Source organism: Capra hircus, chromosome 19, assembly GCF_001704415.2.
Source record: "Capra hircus breed San Clemente chromosome 19, ASM170441v1, whole genome shotgun sequence".
Lineage (NCBI taxonomy): Eukaryota > Metazoa > Chordata > Mammalia > Artiodactyla > Bovidae > Capra > Capra hircus.
In genome coordinates, this window is record NC_030826.1 from 24,858,930 (window position 1) to 24,875,843 (window position 16,914).

Here is a 16,914-nt window from a genome sequence, read left to right on the forward strand (position 1 = left end):
ATGAGGAGCCAGACAAGATATTCAGGCAAGGCTTTACCGGGACTCTGACTCGAACTACAGCAGCAGAGAGTGAAAACAAGCCCCAGGTGTCCTTGCTCCTCCCTGAGGGGGCATGCAGGAGCTAGTTCCTTAAATGGGCTAACAACAGGGGCAGGTCTGTGGGCTGGGTCAGAGGGGTGACTCAGGGGGTCTGCCCAGGCCACTCGGTGGTGCCCCTGTGCAAGGATCACGCTTTTGTTCCCAGCACCTCAGGAATGGCAGTTGGTCTGTGGCCTTCCAGTTTCTTTGTATTCTGTTGCTTGGGGAGATGCTTGTCCAGGTGCAAGCATTCCACTAGAGGGTTTCAGGTCCGAGCCATCAGCTGATCTCAGTTTCAACTGAGCTCGGGCTTAGTTGCCCCTCAGCATATGGGAATCTTAGTTCCTTGACCAGGGATTGAACCCTTGTGTCCTGCATTGGAAGGCAGATTCTTAACCACTGAACCACCTGGAGGGAGGTGGGGGCGGGAGGAAGAGGCCCAGAGAGATGTCCACAGGTGTCAGTAAGTCTGAAGGGGACTCCTCACCCAGGGCCGCGCCACTCCCCTCTCCTCTCAGGTCTGTATGACCTGAACAGGCATCCTGCGGACCAACCAGGGACCTCAGTCAGCAATCACCATCTTATTTTCCAGGGAAAAGGAATCTTGAGAGCCAGGAGGAATATTCACCTTCTCCTGAGTAAGATGGGCATGGTCTGAACAGGCGAGCCAGCCCAGCTCCTCAACTGAAATAAATCAGAACTAAGATGCCTAGGACCCTTCCCCCAGGCCTGAAGTTCTGTGATAGTATAAGAAGAGCCTAAGTCACAGAATTTAACCCTTGAACAACCACAGCACCGCCACCCGCAGCAGAATAGAGCCAGATCTGAGGCCCTGAGCAGGCCTGATACCCAGCTGAGAGTTTTGGGTGGGCTGCATGGAAGTTCTGCCGACCTGGAAGGAGAGTTCTGTGCTCCTGTTTTAGAACATGGTTTAATGAGAAACGGCATAATGAGAATTCTCCATTCAGCAGACAGCCTCGGGATGGGAGCCCCCGGCCCACTCCCCGTGGTCATCCCCGTCCCGAGGCGGGATGGACTTTCTCATGGGCATACACAGCACCTCGTCGATGTAGATGGTGTTCTCCTTGATCTGGATCTCCTCCTGCAGGGCCAGCTGCCTGCGATTCAGGCCTTTCAACTCTGCTTGAGCTTGGGCCAGCGTTTCCTTCAGTCTAGAAGAGGAGGAAGAATGTGAGGGAACAATGAATGGCTTCCTGTCACTGCTTCAGGGGGAAAAGTGTATTCGTCTATTAGGTGCTGGACTCAAATTGATGTGTCTGCTTCCTCTCTCCTCTTTAAGACAGAAATTTCCAATCGGTGGCCCTGGACCAGATTCACAAGCAGACAAACCTGTGAACTTCCAACAGTTAGAACTAGAATTTACCTAGACATCTGAATTTTTAGAAAAATGTCAACGTTGGGTCCGTGCCCTGCATGGCAGCAGTTGGTTGGAGTAGGTTCCTCTAGAAAGGAACCCCTAAACATGATAGATGCAAAGGGCAAAGGTCCTTATGACCAGCTGGCTTCACCCATGATGACATTGCTTAACCCTGCTCACAGTTCAGGGTTTTGTGTGTGTGTGTGTGTGTGTAGAGGGGTCTTCCTTGCTATGTGTGGGCTCTAGAGTGAGAAGGCTTTAGGCTCTAGAATGCTCAGGCTCAGTAGTTGCGGTTCATGGGCTTAGTTTCCCTGTAGCATGTGGGATCTTAGCTCCCCGAACAGGGATCGAACCCTTGTCCCCTGCATTGGAAGGCAGATTTTTAGCCACTGGACCACCAGGGAAGTCCTCACAGTCCAGGTTTAAATGGAGCCCCAGTAGCCCTTTGCCTGAGTGGTTAAGTCGCTTCAGTTGTGTCTGACTCTCTGCGACCCTAGGGACTGTAGTCTGTTAGGCTCCTCTGTCCGTGGGATTCTCCAGGCAAGAATACTGGTGTAGGTTGCCGTGCCCTCCTCTAGGAGCTCTTTGCTTACCTTGCAACATTGTGGGTGATCTCGCCGACCTCCTTGATCAGCCTGTACTGTGCAACATCTCGACACAGCTCCACATTAGGCCGGTGTGTCCTGGTCTCCAGGCGTGTGTGAGCCACCTTGGCAGGCCCTTCTTGGTCGAGGATGGCTTTTTCAAGAACCACAATGTTTTTCTCCTGGGAGGTGATCTCTTCCATGACCTTACAAAAAGGGTTAGAGTAGGTGAGGCCAGGCTGTGTTCCTCAACAGCAGACGCTCTTAGGGAGTTAGGAAGAGGGGACCTCGGATTATCTACCCACGCAGGCCACCTGAATGGGCCTGATCTCTTTTCCCTAGAGCAGTGACTGCTGGGAGGTAAGGTAAGTCACCCAGCCTTAGAATCTCAAGCATGGAATGGATACGGATGGCCATTGTTGCCTCATCTCCTTCTCAAATATGTGGATTTCCTGGCAAAGGCCCCCAGCAAAGGCTGGAGGCTGCCCATGTACCTTGGTGTGTGTGTGCTAAGTTGCTCCAGTTGTGTCTGACTCTTTGCAACCCTATGAACTACAGCCCACCAGGCTCCTCTGTCCATGGGATTCTCCAGGCAAGAATACTGGAGTGGGTTTCTGTGTCCTCTGCCGGGGGCTCTTCCCCACCCAGAGACTGAACCTGTGTCTCTTACATATCCTGTACTTTCGGACCATGAAAGCTGCCTCTGCCTGCTTCCTTACCAATCCACCCACTAGGACCAGTTCTGCCCACTAAAGGAGTAAGTAGTTTAATCTGAGTTTTGTTAATTTCTTTGATGGTGGCTTTGTGCCAACAAAAGATTCCTTCAAGGTACTTGGGTTTTTAGATTAATATTAGCTAGTTTAAGATTTTATTTCTTCCTTGTTTTTTCTTTTTAAACTTTGCATCATGGGAATTTCTAAACGTACATGAAAGTGATAGTAAAACGAACCTCACGGACTCATCATCAATTTAAGTGATGATCGTTCATTGATATATGGCTGCTTTTGAACTATAGCAGCAGAGTTAAGAAGTTGCAACAGATGATATACATTATGCTCTCACTGTTTCGTGCTTCTGTCCAGACTGTGAATCCCAAAGACATGGTAATAACTTGACAGCTTTCCAAATGCTACATGCATCATCATACTGCGGCATCTTATTTTACTTTTTATCGTCCGTGTATGTCCATCATGTTAATACAAGAAAAGTGGGCTTTGTGGGTTGCACTTGTAACGCAGAGTGAAGTGTAGGTTTTGCCCATCCATTGGAGAGCAAAGCACTGTGTTTATTATGCAAGGACACAACAACCGTACTGAAAGAATACACTCAACATCAACGGTACCAGACTAAGCATCCACCACAACATTCCCAACACACAGGAGAGCAATGATCAGAAAAACTGGAAATTTAAAACAGTATCTCATCACTGCAGAATTTCTTCACACAAAGGAAAATGAGGCTTCTATCACAATAAGATTCTAAGCGGTGCATGTGTTAGCCAAGTAAGGAAAGCCATTTACTTGATGGTGAGCTAATTAAATCACGTTTGATTGCAGCAGCTGAGAAAGAGTGTCCAGGGAATATAAATCATTTTTAAGACTGTTAGTCTGCAAGGATAGTTGCTCGAAGAGTTATGGACACAAGGAACAACTATCGTTAATTGAAAGCACGCCAAGCACATGAGTTTGGGAGGTTTTCTTCTGCTCTTCGTGAGTTGGCGGGTGTACTGATCCTGTTCAGTGTCGTTTATTGAAGGAGTCAATGCTGAGTTTGAAGTAACTAAAGAATGAGCCTCTATGAATGACTGCATGAAATAATTATAGGTGAGGATGTTTTCAAAAAGTTAAGAAAACAGGAACTCAGTACAACCTGAAGTGGAGTCTACTAAGTGTTAGAGCTGATGATGCTGTGGATACATGTTTAGCACAAAAAGGCTTAGCTGAGCATTTTTACAGAGCTCGTGGAAATGTAAGCGTTTTAAGGACTGTGGCTGGTTTATTCATTAGAAAGTGCTTTGCAGAAGAGATGTGGATCTATCATGTGTTATCGAACCAATAACGTCAACAGTGAACCATGAAGTTCACTTGGACTGGCTTCCGTGGACTTGACTGTCTTCATTTCTGTGCATTTTTGTCAGAAATAGAAGTTGGTTATCCTCACTTGTCATACTACTCAGCAGTAAAATGGTTTAGCAGTGATGAAATGTTCTTGTGGTTTATTTTAGCTTGGGGCCAAGATTAAAATTTTTCTGAGCAAGAACCACCTCTGTTATCAAACATGGAGTGGCTTTGGAAGTTCACTTTTGCTGCACACTTAAAAATATTTCTAAGTGAGTCAACCTAAAATCGCAAGGCAAGACAGCCCTTTCATATACTGGCTGCGATAAAGTCATTTCAACAACTGACATGATTTGCGTCACAAGTAGAATCAAGTTGCTTTCTTTGCTTCTTGTGCTGCCAAAAGTTAAAACATGAAGTAAGACCTCCATTCCCCCACACATTTGCCAAAGAAGTATTCTTCCAAGTTCTGGAAATTTTTTTTTGGACATCAAAGCAAGTGCAAAGGAAATTTCCATACTTCAAAATTCACTTAACTGTGCAATTAAGAACTTCTAACTACCCTTCGACTGGGAGTGATTAATCTGATATGGAATGAGGTACTAAAAGGCAAATACTGTACCAGGAGAACAATTTAACAGGATTCTATTAAGGTCTTCCAAGCAGTGAGCGTGTTCAATTAAAATCATATGCTTATAGGTGGCTATGTCTATGGCAGTGCCTATCCGAATGAATGGATGCTTTCAAAGATGAAATATACAAAATCTCATTACAGGTCAGCATTAACAGGTGAACCTCTGCAATGGTTTTGGTAGAAAATACTAACTTTGAACCCCACCAAAGCAATTGTTTTCTTCCCCCTAAAAGAATCAATCCCCTTCTTCTCACCAGAAGACCTGTAAAAACAACACCCAGTTATAATTATTTATACTTTTAATTTTACCAATAAAGAATTTGTGGAAATTTGTTTTCTTATATTAATATCTATGTAATATCCTTGATCTTGCATCTTGGTCCACAAAAACAAAAATATTTACCCTCTGACCCTTTATAGAAAAATGTTGCTGACTCATTAAGGTAACTGAAGCCCTGGGTTAGATTAAACATTCTCATACTAAATTCTAAGTATAGCTGGAGTTAAAATACATTTTGTTCAATAAGGAAATAATTGTGTCTCGGAAATAAAAATGGGGGCCACCCTACCCTTTAATTTGAAGGTTGCCTCCTCAGTTTGTCAAGTCTCCTCGTGACCACAGAGGCTTCTGACCAGACGATAAGCAGGTGGAGACTTCTGTCATAGGGCTAGGTCCCTTTCTCCAGATGAGGGCAGGGAACCTCACCTGAGTCGTTCTAGTCCATCATTCCGACCCTTTTTAAAAAAGCTAGTTATTACTTTACATTTTTATTTCATTTTCACTGGGCTGTGCTGGATCTTAGTTGCAGCATGTGGGATCTTTAGTTGTGGCACATGAACTCTTAATTGTGGAAGCATCTAGTTCATTGACCAGGGATGGAACCCAGGCCCTCTGCATTGGGAGTGCAGAGTCTTAGCCACTGGACCACCAGGAAAGTCCCAGTTGCTCATTTTAGATGTGGCTTCCAAGGCCTCAGCCCCACAGCCCCCAGCTCCTGCAGGGATCTCCTCTGGTAGGACAGGGCTTCTCACAGGCCTCTGCAAAGACCAGCCTCTCGCCTTTTTCCTTACAGAGGATCCTTCCAACTTCTGCCTTCCTATCTCGGATCCATCTTTTGAGGCCTGGACTAAGTTCTTACTCCACTCGGAAGCCTCTTGACTCTATTTGGCTATGTTTATCATCGTTACTATTATTATTGTTGTTGTTACTATTATTAGTAGCAGCAGCCAATTTTAAAAAAAAGTTTGTTTTGCTGCACCAGGTCTTAGTTGATACATGTGGGATCTTGGGATCTGGTTTCCGTGACCAGGGATTGAACCTGCATCCCCTACTTTGGGAGCACAGAGTCTCAGCCACTGGATCACCACAGAAGTCCCAGCAGTGTAAAGAACCCAGCTGCCAGTGCAGATGACATTAGAGATGTGGGTTTGATCCTTCGGTCGGGAAGACCACCTGCAGGCGGGCACGGCAGCCCACGCCAGTATTCTTGCCTGGAGAATCCCATGGACAGAGGAGCCTGGTGGGCTATAGTCCGTGGGGTTGCAAAGAGTCGGACATGGCTGAGCAACTTACACACGCGTGCGCGTGCACGCACAGAACTTCAGAGTCATAAAGAATATCTAAGAGCATACAGTGCCTCTCCATGCTCCACAGAGGAGGAACTAAGGCCTGAAGCAGGGAGATGGCCTGTTCTGTGCAACAATCAGTGACGAAGGAGGCCCAGAGCAGTGCCAAGACCCTCTCCAGTCCTCCAAAGTCCAAAGCCTGCTGCTAAGACGGAGGAGGTGAATGACATTTACTCCTTAGCACCCAGGATCACAAGCCCTAAAGGCCATTCTAGGTCTCCAGAGTGGAACCTTCTGAGCGAGTTCGTCCATAGTCCCTCCAGGAAGCTCACCTTGTCCAGATGAAGAGCCAGTTTGTCCCTGGCGTCCTTGGTCTCCTTCAGCCCATTCTTGAAGGCGGTGTCCACCACATCACACTGCCTGCGCAGGTCATTGGCCGTCTGGGACAGGATTCGGTCCACCAGGGCCTTCAGCGTCAGGGAGTTGTTCCTCTGCTTGTCAGCCTTCTCCACGTTGGTGTTGGAGAAGTCTAGCCAGTCTTCCAGACTCACAGAGCTGAAACAGGACCCAGGCACTCATTCATAGCATATCTGGACTTGGCGTGGGGGTGAGGGGAGAGGGACCAGTGACTGGAAACCAGTGGGAAGTTAGGCCTCCCTCCACCAATGGAAGCACCTAGAACATTTCCCCATCTCTAGGCAGAGTGAACACTGGTCTGTCAGTGGCAATAGCTGCCACTCTAGGGAAATCTACTTATTCTCTGCCAGGCACTGGGCTGGCACTTTACAGACACTCTCTCATTTAATCCTCATGCTGGCCTAGTGAAGTGGCTTTCACACCCCCATTTGAAAGATGTGGAAAACAGGTTCATAAAGATGGAGTAACCTGGTCAACATCACACAGGTAGGGACAAGGTAGGTATCAAAATAAATTATAGTCTTCACAGATTATAATGTGAGTGTGTGTTCAGTTGCTAAATTGTGTCCAGCTCTTTGCGACCCCATGGACTGTAGCCTGCCAGGCTCCTCTGTCCATGTGGTTTTTCCCAGGTAAGAATACCGGAGTGGCTTGCCATTTCCTTCTCCAGGGGGCCTTCCCAGACCAGGGATCGAACCCATTATCCTGCACTGGTAGGCAGATTCTTTACCACTGAGCCACCTGGGAAGCCCACAGATTATCATACACCGAAAAAAATAGGATAATCATGAGTGTATCCTGAAATGCTATGAATAAAAGAATTGCTAGTTTGACAAGGAATTGCTTTACATAGCACTGAGGAATCTCAAAATAATGTCAATTGGAAGATTCAACATTATGGAATGTTGTATATTTTGTCATATACTTATATATACTACATATATGACAAAATATACAATATTCAAAATATGATGCTATTTAATAAATGCAGAAGCAGGCAGAACAAACCTATTAGAAGCCGGGAATGTGGTTCTTTTGGGGGGAGGAGAGAGGGGGCATTGATCAAGAGGGGCCGGGGTGGAGGTTTTGGCGTCGGTGGTAACGTTTTACTTCTCGGCCTGGCTGGTGGTTATGTGGAGATGCCCCTGATGACCCCTCATGTCTGCTGGTGTTCACACCTTTGTACAGTGCCTTCCCCCTTGAGTTGTGTGATGAACTCATTTCTCATGAATAGATGTGATGAGAGGCCATGTCTGATATGAGGTTGAAAGAGGAAGACTATGGCTTCTCTCTTGGATGCCTTCTCTGTTTTGCTTCCTCTTAGATCAGCTGCCATGTCTAGCCTTCAGATGAGACCACAGTCCCAGTTGACAGGTTGACTACAACCTGAAGAAAGGTGAGCCAGAGGCACCCAGCTGAGTGATGCCTGGGCTCCTGACCCACAGAAGCTGGGAGATAACACGCTTGTTTTAAAGCTGCTAAGTTTGAGGGTAACTTGGTAACAGCAAAAGATAACTAGAATAATGATAATTCATTAAACAATTGATTATTATTTGTGCGATTTTCTTTCTTTCCTGTTTTTTTTTTTTTGGCTTGTGGGATCCTCTTTCCCAAAAGAGAGGCTGAACCTGGGCCCGGGTAATGAAAGCACTGAATCCCAATCACTGGACCAGGAAATCCCAATGCAGTTTTCTATATGTATGTTTTACTTCAAAAAGAATGTTTTAAAAATTAGAATGAGTTAGGTCTGTGATGTAATATTACTTGAAAAATGTAAATCAGATGTTATAGAAAAGGTAAAGAGTATAATCTCATTTTTGTAACAAAACTGTTTGTGTACATGAGTGTATATGTATGTTTGTATGAACATACAGGAAACACTGGCTATCTCAGGGAAACTACTAACTTGCTCTTTATACATTTTCAAATTCTTCTAGTTGTTAAAAATGCAAATAGGTAAATGAATAAATTTGAGAGGTTTTAAGATTTTATTTCAGGGTCTTCCCTGGTAGTCCAGTGATTAAGACTCCATGTTTCCACTGCAGGGGGCTCGGGTTCCAGCCCTGGCTGGGGAACTAAAATCCTGCACCCCACAAAGTACAGCCAAACAATACATATATTTTTTACATCAGACTTTCTTAAAGTAGAGCCTAGCCTGGAGGACTGGGGCACCACTGGGTACCTATAGGGTACCCTATAGGGTAGTCACTGCTCAGCGCCTGTCTTTTCCTAAAACCTGCCTCTTCCTAGCTCCCAGCCTAAGGTCAGGATGATGTCCTAGGTCCTGCTGGCCTCTCCAAGAAACAATGGGGCATCACACAGTGGGGAGAAGGACAGTGTGGCCAGGCCAGCAGGGACTCACTCACTTTGGTTCAACCCTCACGACGTTCTCAGAATACTTGATGTTTGGTGAGTTGTTGTTGAGTGAGAAGCAGATATCATCAATGGTTATGGCTGTAAACTTGTCCCTCAAATCCTTTTCAAGATTGTACTTGGCAGAGCGGTTTAACCTGAAGGGAGAAGGTAAATTGGGTTTCTTCCTCTTGAATGCCCAAGTGGCAGCTACGTCAGGCTCTTGGGAGACCCTGGGAAACGAAGCTAGTCTAGTGCAACACGGCGGCACTTCCTCCCACCCTCTCATCCACTCAACACACAGACACAGACACAGACAGACACACCCCATTAACGCTTGGTGACCAATTAACGTATCCAGCCCTGGACTTCGAAATCCTCCTTTCAACTGTGGCCTTTTCTGATGTCACCACTGTGGCATCCTGTTTGTGAGAGGTCAGCCCGGGGAGGAAATGGCTCCAGTGTCCTCCAGTTTCTAATCAGGGGTGAAATTCTGCCACATCCCAGCCCACCACCAGAGAACAACTGTCAGGCACGAGAGGCTGTCCAGGTCTCATTCTGAGTGTTCCCTGGCCACTCTGGGGCATGGAGAGTGCTTGTAGGATCTTAAACCCCATTCTTCTGTGCCAGGGAGCATGGTCTTGCTGGGCACAGCTTTTCCTAGATACGCCCAGTGGAGACGTGGGGGCGGTACCTGATTTGCTCGCATGTCTGCTCCAGGGTGCGGGTCAGCAGGGTCATTACTCCCCGGATGATCTCCTCTTCCTTGATCAGCTCCTGTTCCACCTCATCATGGACCAGGTCAATGCCAACCCGCTTCTCCCTGGCCGGGAGAAAAGTGGACAGTCATCCCACGCATGGAGGGAGACAACTCAAAACTTGCTGACTTTTAAAACTATCAAGACAACTGAACCCAATCCACCTGGACAATGTGACAGGGGATGTACATTGAAAGTGAAAGTGTTAGTCACTTAGACATGTCTAACTCTTTGTGACCCCATAGACTGTTGCCCGCCAGACTCCTCTGATCCTGGAATGGATAGCCATTCCCTTCTCCAGGGGAATCTTCCCAACTCAGGGAACCTGGGTTTTCTGCATTGCAGGCGGATTCTTTACCATCTGAGCCACTGGGATATACATTAGTTGGTGTCTATTTGACTTCAAAATATCCAAAACACAAAGAAGAAAAATGAATCAGTGGTTGGTCACTTGGTCTGAAAAATGCCAGCTGGACTTTTTGGCCTTAATTTCGCCATCAATTCAGAAGGCTTTTCCTTCTTACCTATTTATTGGAAAGACTATCTTTTGACTTAGAACTTTAAAGACATATGTTTTCTTCCTTGAGCCCAGTCTTGTTTTTTAACAAGGGTTGAATTGAAAAAGATGCTGTATAATAATAGTAATAATAATAATGTCAAAATTAATAGTACTCCATTACTGAACGCTTACAATGAGACACGCACTGTACTGAGCTTTTCATGTGAAAATTCATTTTCATTTAACCTTTCAATTACAGGTGAGGAAACTGAGTTTCAGAGAGGTTACAGATCCTGTGTCACAGAACTGGGCATTACACATGCTTTTAACCACTTCCTCCCAAAATTGGTCGGTCACCATCTGATAGTTTGTTCTTTTCCACCTGCCTGATAGTGCTTGTCTTCGGGGAAGGCTCCGTCACTCACCAGCTGTGTGGGCTCAGGCACATTGTATAATTTATCTGTGCCTTGGTTTCTTCTTCTGTGAAATGGGTATACTTATCAGTACTTCCTAGGGTTGTGGCAAGGAACAAAAGAGATATGAAAGCAGACAGCATGGGACCTGGCACAGAGTAGCAGGTACTCCACCCACTTAGCAGCATCTGCGTCCTAATCACCCTTAGGTGTGGAATTGAGCCAACGGGATGTTGGCTTCTTTGAGCACCTGCCACTTTCCTTTGCTTTACCACCTCTCTAAATCTGGTTGAGTTGCTTCCTGGTTGCTGCCGAGGGTCCTGGTGAAGCTCACTGAGGCAACAGTGAGGGCTTTCTGAGGAGGAGGAACAGAGTGGACAGAGCCACAGTGCAAGCAGCTCAAAGCGCCAAGTGCATCCCACTGTTGGGGATGAGACGCAGGACCGGATGGAGGGCTCACTGGGGGCCCAACCATCATGGACCTCGTTTTTGAAGCGAAGAAGTTTGAATTTGATTTTGAAGGTGTTAGGGCATAGGGTGGTAATGAAGGGATTTGAAAGCCGGGGAGTGACCTGGAAAGATCTGCATTGGGGAAAGTTCACATAATAGCCAGTGTAGACGGTGCCCTCGATTGGAGGGGGCGATGCTGGCAGCAACAAGACTTGCTAGGGTGCTCTGGAAGATTTATGGGGATCAGCTCTGTGAATCAGAATCACCCCAAAGCAGAGAGGAGCATCCTGCTCATAGTACTTACATGAGGGAAATTATAGTAAAAAGGTACATTAGCACAGTGCTCTCTGGATTGTGAACTGCTCCCATGTGCTCTGTGTATGGGAGCAGGCTTGTCCTCTACCAACTGTATCTGCTTTGTCTGCCCAAAATAAAGACCACCATTTCCCAGTTTCTGTTGGGGTGGCCACGTGACTAAGCTCTGGTCAATGAGACGCAAGTAGAAACGGTGAATGCTGCTGCTGCTGCTGCTGCTGCTAAGTTTAAACCCTAATTATTCCTACTTATTGGAATGCAGACATAATGGCTGGCACTCTAGTTGCCATCTTGAATCATGAGGTAACCTTGGGAGTGAAACCAAGCACAGGGAGCAACCAGATAGTGGAGCAACAAGATTACAAAGGCCTGGAAGCCTGACACTGTGGCATACTATGCCAACCCCAAACTAGCTCCAGATTCCTTAAATGTGAGAGGAAAAAGGTCAATGTTATTTTGTCCCTTTCTGATATCCACAGCCAAACCCAGTCCTAACTTATACTGGTTAATTAAGAGCAGAGTTTAGACATGAACCAAGTCCGGTGCTCCTGCTCCTGCCCAGCACCATGAGTATGCTGAGATAATTTCAGGCTCTAAAAGAACACATGCTTATTGGTTTCATTCTAGCCCACCACCAAGCACAGTCGGTTTTTACTATGCAGCATTTCATTTCCCAGAAGATTCATTAGAGGAACCATCCCTCCTACCTGTATTCCAAGCATTTCTCTGTGATGCGCAAGGGCTCCTTAAAGCTCTCGAGGGCTTTCTCCAGTCTGGTCTGATAGAGGAGTAGGTCTTCAGTTGCGTACACCAGCTGCTCAAGTTTCTCATCTAACTCCTTCTTCCAGAACCTGACTTCCTCAAGTCTCTGCTCTGAAGCACACAGAGGAGTCACTCCAGGATGACTCTGTTCCCAGCGCAGGCAGCTCTTAGATCAGAAACTAGAAGACTATTGGGAAGCTGCCGAGATACTTTCTTTCCTTCTCAGAATGGTGCTACTTGGGGTATCTATACATCTTTGTGTTTATTAGAATGGAAGGAAGGAAAAAGAACATTGTTTCTTCTTATATTCAACATCAAAGTAATCCAAAGATCATTCTACACTTATTGACTCTAATTCCTCAAGGCACCCTGTTTTAAATAAGTTTTAATTTTGTCAAAGACATGAAAGTATATTGTTTGAAAAGTCCCTGGGCACCGCTTTGAAATTGTATTCATAGGAATGGGATTGTCATGACAGCATTACTCTTTCTTTAAGACTCAGCTTAGGACTTCCCTGCTGGTCCAGTGGTAAAGAATCTGCCTGCCAATGCAGGGGACATGAGTTCGATCCCTGGACTGGGAAGATTCCATATGCTTTGGAGCAGCTAAGCCCATGAGCCACAACTACTGAGCCTGCACCCTAAAGCCCGGGCTCCACAACAAGAGAAGCCATCATAATGAGAAGTCTGCACGTCACAACAGAGAGTTGTCCCTACTCACTGCAACTAGAGAAAGCTACAGCATAGCAATGAAGACTCAGCACAGCCAAAAATAAAAATTAATGAATATTAAAAAAAAGATTCAGCACAAATATTCCGGTTTAGGATGTCTTTTCCAACTCTCCAGTGTCTACTCCACCTTTACTTCTGTACCCCTTCCCACAGCACCTATCTAGCTATATTCTGATTAACAATTTTTGTATCTTTCTCCTCCTCAATCTGCTGCTGTGGCTGCTGCTGCTGCTGCTGCTAAGGCGCTTCAGTCGTGTCCAACTCTGTGCGACCCCAGGGATGGCAGCCCACCAGGCGCCCCTGTCCCTGGGATTCTCCAGGCAAGAACACTGGAGTGGGTTGCCATTTCCTTCTCCAATGCATGAAAGTGAAGAGTGAAAGTGAAGTCGATCAGTCGTGTCTGACTCCTAGCGACCCCACGGACTGCAGCCTACCATGCTCCTCCATCCATGGGATTTGCCAGGCAAGAGTACTGGAGTGGGGTGCCATTGCCTTCTCCGTCCTCAACCTGAGAGCCCCTTAAAAACAGAGGCTCTGATATCCCTGTGATATCCATAGTGCTTAGTCCATGGATGCCCTTAGATGCTCAACAGATATATATATCAAATCAATAAAAGAATGACTGATGGATGACTGCAAATCAGACTGGGTTACCATGTTTCTTGCTGTTGTTCAGTCGATGAGTAGTGTCTGACTCTGCAACACCAGGGACTGCAGCACGCCAGGCTTCCCTGTCCTTCACCATCTCCTGGAGCTTGCTCAAACTCATGTCCATTGAGTCAGTGATGCCATCCAACCATCTTGTCCTCTGTCATCCCCTTCTCCTCCTGCCTTCAGTCTTTCCCAGCATCAGGGTCTTTTCTAGTGAGTCAGCTCTCCTCATCAGCTGGCCAAAGTACTAGAGCTTCAGCTTCAGCATCAGCCCTTCCAATGAATAGTCATGGTTGATTTCTTTAGGGATTGACTGGTTTGATCTTGCAGTCCAAGGGACTCTCAAGAGTCTTCTCTAACACCACAGTTCAAAAGCATCAAAAGCTTGTCTCTCAAGGCAATGAACTTAAAGACATAATCTGGAGAATACATGTTTCTCTCTAATATTTCAAGATAATACACTGCCACTCCTGAATAAGAAATGCTAAGTGACAATACAATATCATGCAAACATGTTTACAAACATAGCAAGTGTGTTATCTTACCTAGTTTCTTATTCACATCGCTTTGAGATTTTCTTGTGGTCTTTTCAATTTCATCCACAAGTCTCTGGCTTTCTGCTACCAGGCGTTCAGACCGGGACCTTTGGGCTTCTGCTCTGTGGTACTGGTTTTTGTTAGCAATTTGCCACTCTGTGCGCAAGAACTTGGGTGGCTGCTGTAGTAGTTTGGCCATTTGAACTTTCCAAAGTCCTGCTCAAAAGTAGATTTTTTTTTTTTTAGATTCACTGAAAGCAAGTTGTCTTGTTTTTAATGTCAGTTTTTATTAAAGTGTGACATTCATACTAAAGAGTGCACAAACCATAATCTGTACACAAAATATATCCAGCACCCAGACCAAGAAATAAACATTACTAGCACCTCGTGCCTTGTTCTGGCCACTATTCTTCACCCCAGCCCCACACAGCCCCAATTTTTACACTATACATTAGTTTTGATATTTTTGAACTTAACATAGAATCCCTAAGTACTCTTTTTTCCTATACACTCTTTTATCTGACTTCTTAATAAACAGGATTATGTTTGTAAGATTTATCAGGATTGTTCATATAGTTGTAGTTTGTTCATTCTCATTGCTGTGTAGTATATCATTATACCACAATTTCTCTCTCTCTCTCTCTTTTTTTTTACTGTTTATGGATATTTGAGTTTTCGGTTTGGGGTTATTATGAGAATGCTATGAATATTCGCATTTAGAGAGAATGCGTATATTGGTGAACACATAAATGCATTTTTAGAACTCATTTGAATTGCTAGCTCATAGGGCAGTGTTCTATTTTAGTAGATATTGCTTAACAGATGAATCCAGGTGTGTTTTCTAAAAACAAATAGAGCAAATGTGACATCTGTAAACTGACAACTAGGTACTGAGCCTGTTCAGCAGATAACAGAAACAAAAGTTTCCCAAGACAGAGAACAGGAGAGAGCAAGAAGAGGAACCCATGAAGAGGCAGCAGGCAGAGGCCAGCAGCAACAGAAAGGCCAGCAGCAACAGAAAGACGAGCATGTCTCTTCCTCCTCTGCACACAGCGGGCTTCCCTGACGGCTCAGGTGATAAAAGAATCCACCCGCAAAGCAGGACACCTCGGTTCGATTCCTGGGTTGGGAAGATCCCCTGGAGAAGGGCATGGCAACCCATTCCAGTATTCTTGCCTGGAGAATCCCATGGACAGAGGAGCCTGGTGGGCTGCAGTCCATGGGATCGCAAGGAGTCGGACACGACTGAGCAACTAACACACACACGCATCTGCACACAGCTCTGACTGTGAGCCCTGTCTTCCTCAGACGGGGCTGAAATCTGCCCCACGCACGTGCATGTGTGCTAAACTGCGACTCCATGGACTGTAGCCCACCAGGCTCCTCTATCCATGGCATTCTCCAGGCAAGAATACTGGAGTGGGTTGCATGCTGTTCTCTAGGGGATCTTCCCAATCCAGGGATTGAACCCGAACCCGCGATCTATGTCTTCTCCATTGGCAAGTGGGTTCTTCATCACTAGTGCCACCTGGGAAGCCCCATCCTCATCCAAAACATACGAGTGCCTGCCTTTAAAGACTTCTGAATCTCTGAAGGTTGGAACTGAAGTCAGATCTTGACCAGGCTGAGTCTCAGGCCTCGGGCCCTCTCTGACAACATGGGTCTCCTAATCCAGTCCATCCAATGGCCTCTGCCAATTTTGTCTGAGTGTGGGGCTCAACATTTAACCCCAGATTTCTGGATAAGTCTGAGCAGCTCCCAGAGAAATCGAAATTAGGGCTAAATGAGGTTGAAATTAAACCTAAATTTTGGCTGATTCCAGTGGGCACAAGGCATTGGATAGGTCTATGGACTTCAGTTAAGAGTTGGTGGGGTGGGGCCGAGGCTTACTTACCTCAGCGCCACAAAGAACTACTTCACAGCTTGGGGATGGGAGCCTCCTTACTCCAGCGGGAGCTCTGGGCCTTTGCAGAAATGGGACGTAAACAGCTCAGGCTCTATGGCAACCGGTAACGCGTTACCAGGGCAGAGGGGGGTGGGGTCTGCTGCGAAGGGGCGTTTACTCCGGAAGGCTTTGCGCAGGCGCGAGTGTTGTCTTTTCGCCTGCGCTAGTGACTTGGCGATGTGGCTTGGGAGGGCTCTGGCCAGATAGATAGCTCAATCTACAGCGAAGATGCGGGACACCAAGCTGGGGTTCAGGAGGCCTGCTTCTGGTCCTGCTGCCGGCTGGGCCACCTCGGGCCGCACAGCACTCACTGGGTCTCCGACTCCCCAGATGTACCGCGAAATTGGGCTGGACGATGCCTCTAGGTCCTCGCATCCGCAGGCCGGCCTGGGGCCGTTTAAACCGCACACCTGACGCTGCATGGAGAGATTCCTGGGGTTGCCGAGGCCGCGGGGGTGGAGGGTGGGGGGTTAAGAGGAGGAGGGATGAGGAGGGGCACCCCGGGCCGGTCCCTCAGCCTCCAGTCAGTGGCAGTGGCCAGACCGAGGGCTAGGAGTCAGGAGTGGTTTCTCTATCTAGAAAATGAGTGGCTTGGAACTCCCAAACAGCGTTCGGAATATGTTCTTTATGATTGTAGTGCTGGTAAAGCACTCCAAGGGTTGGAGGAGGGGATTAAAAAAGAAACCCCTGAGACCCTCGCGGAAGAACTGATCATTGTAGTTGAGGCCAGCCAGCTGGACTCTGCTCTGCTGGTTTTGCCCTCTGAAAGGCCTAAACTCGGATGCTGT

At 46.6% G+C, this 16,914-nt stretch overlaps 1 protein-coding gene across 1 annotated transcript; it reads right to left on the reverse strand.

Annotated features, from left to right (window-relative positions):
- TEKT1 (tektin 1) lies at positions 991-16,182 on the reverse strand. The gene is made up of 8 exons (XM_005693421.3): positions 16,076-16,182; positions 14,191-14,397; positions 12,209-12,374; positions 9,761-9,889; positions 9,081-9,224; positions 6,630-6,852; positions 2,050-2,246; positions 991-1,250 (listed from the first exon to the last, which is right to left on the reverse strand). The coding sequence occupies exons 2-8, from the start codon at positions 14,378-14,380 to the stop codon at positions 1,043-1,045; spliced, it is 1,257 nt and encodes a 418-aa protein (XP_005693478.2). The 5' UTR covers positions 14,381-14,397; positions 16,076-16,182; the 3' UTR covers positions 991-1,042.

What these genes read in the sequence shown, in the direction of transcription:
- TEKT1 (XM_005693421.3), bottom strand. Translation starts at nt 14,380, where the DNA reads ATGGCCAAACTACTACAGCAGCCACCCAAGTTCTTGCGCACAGAGTGG. An exon ending in CAGACATGCGAGCAAATCAG is followed by an intron (nt 9,225 to 9,760) that starts GTACCGCCCCCA and finishes TTCTCCCTTCAG; the next exon opens with GTTAAACCGCTCTGCCAAGT. An exon ending in TGGCTCTTCATCTGGACAAG is followed by an intron (nt 2,247 to 6,629) that starts GTGAGCTTCCTG and finishes CCTTTTTGTAAG; the next exon opens with GTCATGGAAGAGATCACCTC.